We start from the raw sequence: 4,543 nt of genomic DNA, 5'->3' as shown, positions 1-4,543 counted from the left end.
ACTGAACTAGAACTGAACTAGAACTGAACTAGAACTGAACTAGAACTGAACTAGAACTGAACTAGAACTGAACTAGAACTGAACTAGAACTGAACTAGAACTAGAACTGTACTAGAACTGAACTGGAATTGAACTAGAACTAAAACTGAACATTAACTTGAAGTGTTTCTTCAGGTTCCACTTCCATTATGCGTATGATTAATAATTTATTATTTTTAAATTAAATATTAAGTATACGCTCCGATACTTGATAGTTGTCTAGCTTATTATTTGAGATTAATTCTAGTTCAGTTCTAGGAGTTAACTATAAACATAACTAAAACTAAATTATATATCTGTCCCACTGTCTATAAGCATATGTATATTTATCTGCTTATTTGTCCGTCTGTTCGCTATATATCTTTTTAATTTTATGTCCAACTGTTTGTCATACCAAACCCATACCAGCAACCAATATTGTCATAAAAGCTGCAGTTTTCAAAGAAAATTATTATGAAAAATTTTAATTGTCCAGTGGGAGTTCAGACAAACTGAATGCTATTTGCTAGATTTGTAGCTTAGCAAAATTTTCAAAAAAAAAATACAAACAATAAAAAAAACCATAAATTCTATTATTGGCATTGAAAACAATAAAAGATTAATAAACCAAGCAAAACACAAAATCTGCTAAAATTTTAAATAAATATTATTGATTTATTGGGAAAAACACTAATTTTATTTTAATAGTTTAATATTTCTATTTTATGGATTTTTTAAAATAACCTTAACTTATTTAAATGTTTTATTTATAAATAAATTACTTTATTCAAATTTTGTAATAAATAAAACATTTTTTTTAAATATTAGCCGGCCGGCTGTCTGTGATTATTTTGCTGTTCTAAAAAAAAACTATTTTTAGTTTTTGATTTAGGCTAATTTTATTTTTATTTAGTTGTTGTGTTTTTTATTCTTCATTATGTTGTTTAAAATAATTATGAAGAAAATTTTAGATTATTATTTTTTTTTTGTGTGTTTTGCGTCATTTATAAGTTACAATACAAAATAATAACTTTTGGCGGCAGGGGAACACGTCAAGTTTTTTTCTCAAATAATTTTTCAAATAAAAAAATATTCTAGAAAATTAAAATTTCTATTTTATCTAAATTTAAATATTTGTTGTTAATATTTTTCATTTCAAACACCAAAATTGTTTATGGTTTTTTTGGTAAAATTCCAAAAAAAAAACAAAAAAAAAACTTCTAAAATATTTATTTAAAAAAATAAAAATGTATTTTATTTAATTGCAACATAATTCTTTAAAATGTTCAGCTAAACTTATAAATTATATTGTTTTTTTTATTAAATGTGAAAAAAACAAACAAAAATATATAAAAAACAAAGTATTATTTTTGAAAAAAAAAATCCAGGGATTTTCAAGTTCTAAATAGATAAATTTAAAAATAATCAAAAATTCAAATAAATATGAAATTTCTAAATCCTTGAGAGTTTCTCTGAATCAATAACCCAGAATTACAGTTTTTAACCCTCCTTTTTTCACCTTTTCTCTTCTAGCGCCGTGCCTCCAGACGCGCCTCTTTGAGACGTGGTTCCATCTCTGTGCTACCACAAAAGAATGCCGAAATTCCTTGGGATATTTTGGAGCGTCTATTCATGCCATTCCTGTTTTGTCATGCCGCCGCCATTATCATTTCCAATGCCTTACATGTCCTGAATATTTCAACGGTTTCAACATTCGCCGTTTTCGTTTGGTTTGCCTTGTCCACCGTGGGCGCTGTTTTGTTCTATCATTTCGTTAAGGTAAGTGGAAGAACATTACTTTTTATATACAAATTTCACTTCAAAATGAAAGTATTGAAACAAATGTTTCTCACTTTTATAAGATCTCTTATACTAGACTAATTTCTAAACCAATTACAGTGTAATCTTAATCCTTTTTTAAGTTTACATAAAAACCAAATATAGAATGTATATTTTTAAGAAAATTACCCTTTCCTCTAAAAAAATTTCTAGTGGAATCTTTGACGTGCTTTTAGTCTAATTTCCATCTGCAATCAGGTATATTTCTCTAGACGAATTTCCATTTTAATAGTCGATCTTGTTTAACTTTGATTTCTACTTTCTTTAGTTTAATCATAGCCCTTTCATAAGTTCAATTTCCATCCAAATTTTGTTCATTTCCACTGCAAGTCCTTTTTATTCTAGACCAATTTTCAGATAATTCATTACTGTATCTATAATCCCATACGAAATCCTTCTGTAGATCAATTTCCATTTCAAACTTTCAACTTGCTCATCGCCTACTCACCATGTAATAACCGACCTTCTTACGGTTCATAATTCCATCCTTAGATTGTTCTCTTTAGATATCAATTTTCACTGCAATTGATCTTTGCTCTAAACCAATTTCCTAAGAATTCCTTTATGACTTCACCTTCAGTCGGGAGACTTTCTCTAGACCAAATTCACCCAAAGGTTGATCTTTTTATTGTTAACTTTTCACTTCACTTGCTCTTATCTCTATACCAGTCTTTATATTTATAGTCTGATTTCCGCCGCAAATGGGATCTTTTCTAGAGCAATTTCCACTCAAATCCTCAAGATTAGTCTACTCCGATTTCTGTTTTCATAATAACTTCTTCTGTAGCCAAATCATATCTATAGCCTTTCCTCATCCAAATATTGTTCCTTTTTGGAATCAATTTCCATTGCGACGAATCACGCGGGACTTTTATAGCTAAATTCCCCGCAACAAACATGAGTTTTTCTTTGATCCAAATAACTCCGCAATTGTGCCTTTTTATCTGTCATAGATAATGAAATTTCCTTCGAAAATATCATCGCTTCTGTAACCTATAGAAGTTAAATTTTCCAACAAAAACAAGAGTCTTCTATCACACAAATAACTCTGAAATTGTGCCTTTTTCCTATGTAAAGTTTCATTGCCATTGGATCTCTTTAAGCAGTAAAGTTTACACCGAGAATTTGTAACTTATCTTGTTTAATCTTGTCCACAAACAAGAATTTTTCTAAAGTTTCATTTCCTCTGCTGTTGGATTACTATTTATAATTTCATTTCCTCTGCTCTAGATAATCAAATTTCCTTCGAAACTATCATCTCTTTTTAACCCTGTAGAAGTTTAACTTTTCACAAAAAACCAGAGTCATTCTCAGATCCAAATAACTCTCCAATTGTTCCTCTTTATCTATTTCAATTTTCTGGGCCAAAATGAATCTCATCGCAGTACAGTTTTCATCGACAATATAAAACTTCCCTAGTTTAATCCTATCCACGAACTATATTCTTTCTAAGTTCCATTTACTCTGCTAGTGAATCACTATTTATACTTCCATTTCCTCTGCTCTAGATAATCAAATTTCCATAGAAACTATTACCTTTCGTGTACCTTGATTTCCTCCAGAAATGTGGCTCTTTTGAGCCACAGTTTCCATCGACAATATACAACTTCTCCACTTCAATCTTTATCACGAACAAGAGCCTTCCTAAAGTTACATTACCTCTGCTATTGGATGGCTATTTATACTTCAATTTCTTCTGCTCTACATAATTAAATTTCCATGGAAAATATTACTTTGTTTGTAGCCCGAATTCCACCACCAAATACAACCAATATACAACTTCTCTTGCTCAATCATTACCACGAACAAGAGTCTTCCTAAAGTCCCATTTCCTTCGCTATTGCATTACTTATTATACTTTCAATTACTATGCTCTCGATAACAAAACTTTCATTGAAATTATTGCCTCTTCTGTACCCCGATTTCCACTCCCAGTGTGTCTGTCTGTACGGTTCAATGTCTACCGTAAAGGTTCTCGGAGAAGTCATCCAAATTTAAACATCACACAATTGGATACTCCCCCGAGGCATGTCAGGAAGGATCTTCGTACATACGAGGAAAATATATGCAGATAAGTGCGGCCTCCACTGGATCAGTCCTCATATTCGGCAGCATTAAACGATATTCATAGAGACGCCATAAATTCCGCGGTCGCAGGATAACGCATGAGGTCTCCCGCCGCCCATATCATACGGATGGGCGGCAGGTTTTCTTTCATAGCCCACGGAAGAAAACCTGCCGGGGGAAAACAAGAGTAGTTTTGGCACAACTAAGATCGGGATGGAGCATCAGGCTCAATGCCTACTGGTCACGTATAGACCGTGCCGTCCCCCAATGCATGTCCTGCAGTGGTCTGGATCCTCATGACACCCATCACATATTCAACTGCTTAGTCAAACCTACTTCACTCTGTCCAATGGATTTATGGACGCATTCTGTTGAAATAGCCCAATTTTTAGGCCTAGACATTGATGTAGAACCCCTCAACTAGTTTATTGTATAGTTTTAGCTGTTACAACAACAACAAGCTTCTTTTTATAAAACGATCACCTTTACAATTGAGGCACTTTTTATTCAACAATTTCCACAACCAATGACACTCATTAACATGACAGACTGTCGAGAGTTTTAACGTGAGCACCTGCCGTGTCGGCCTTATCTCACGGTGGTCTTTTTCATCCACAGG

The 4,543-nt window shown here is 32.3% G+C and overlaps 1 protein-coding gene across 1 annotated transcript in view; it reads left to right on the top strand.

Moving 5' to 3' along the window:
* LOC124421048 overlaps positions 1 to 4,543 on the top strand; it is a 10,707-nt gene that overhangs the window by 2,565 nt on the left and 3,599 nt on the right. The window contains exon 3 of the mRNA XM_046955854.1: positions 1,552 to 1,797. Coding sequence (XP_046811810.1) covers positions 1,552 to 1,797 — 246 coding nt within the window. The remainder of the gene's footprint in view (positions 1 to 1,551; positions 1,798 to 4,543) is intronic.

The sequence above is a fragment of the Lucilia cuprina genome, chromosome 6 (assembly GCF_022045245.1).
Source record: "Lucilia cuprina isolate Lc7/37 chromosome 6, ASM2204524v1, whole genome shotgun sequence".
Classification (NCBI taxonomy): domain Eukaryota; kingdom Metazoa; phylum Arthropoda; class Insecta; order Diptera; family Calliphoridae; genus Lucilia; species Lucilia cuprina.
This window is presented reverse-complemented; position numbering and strand designations above follow the sequence as displayed.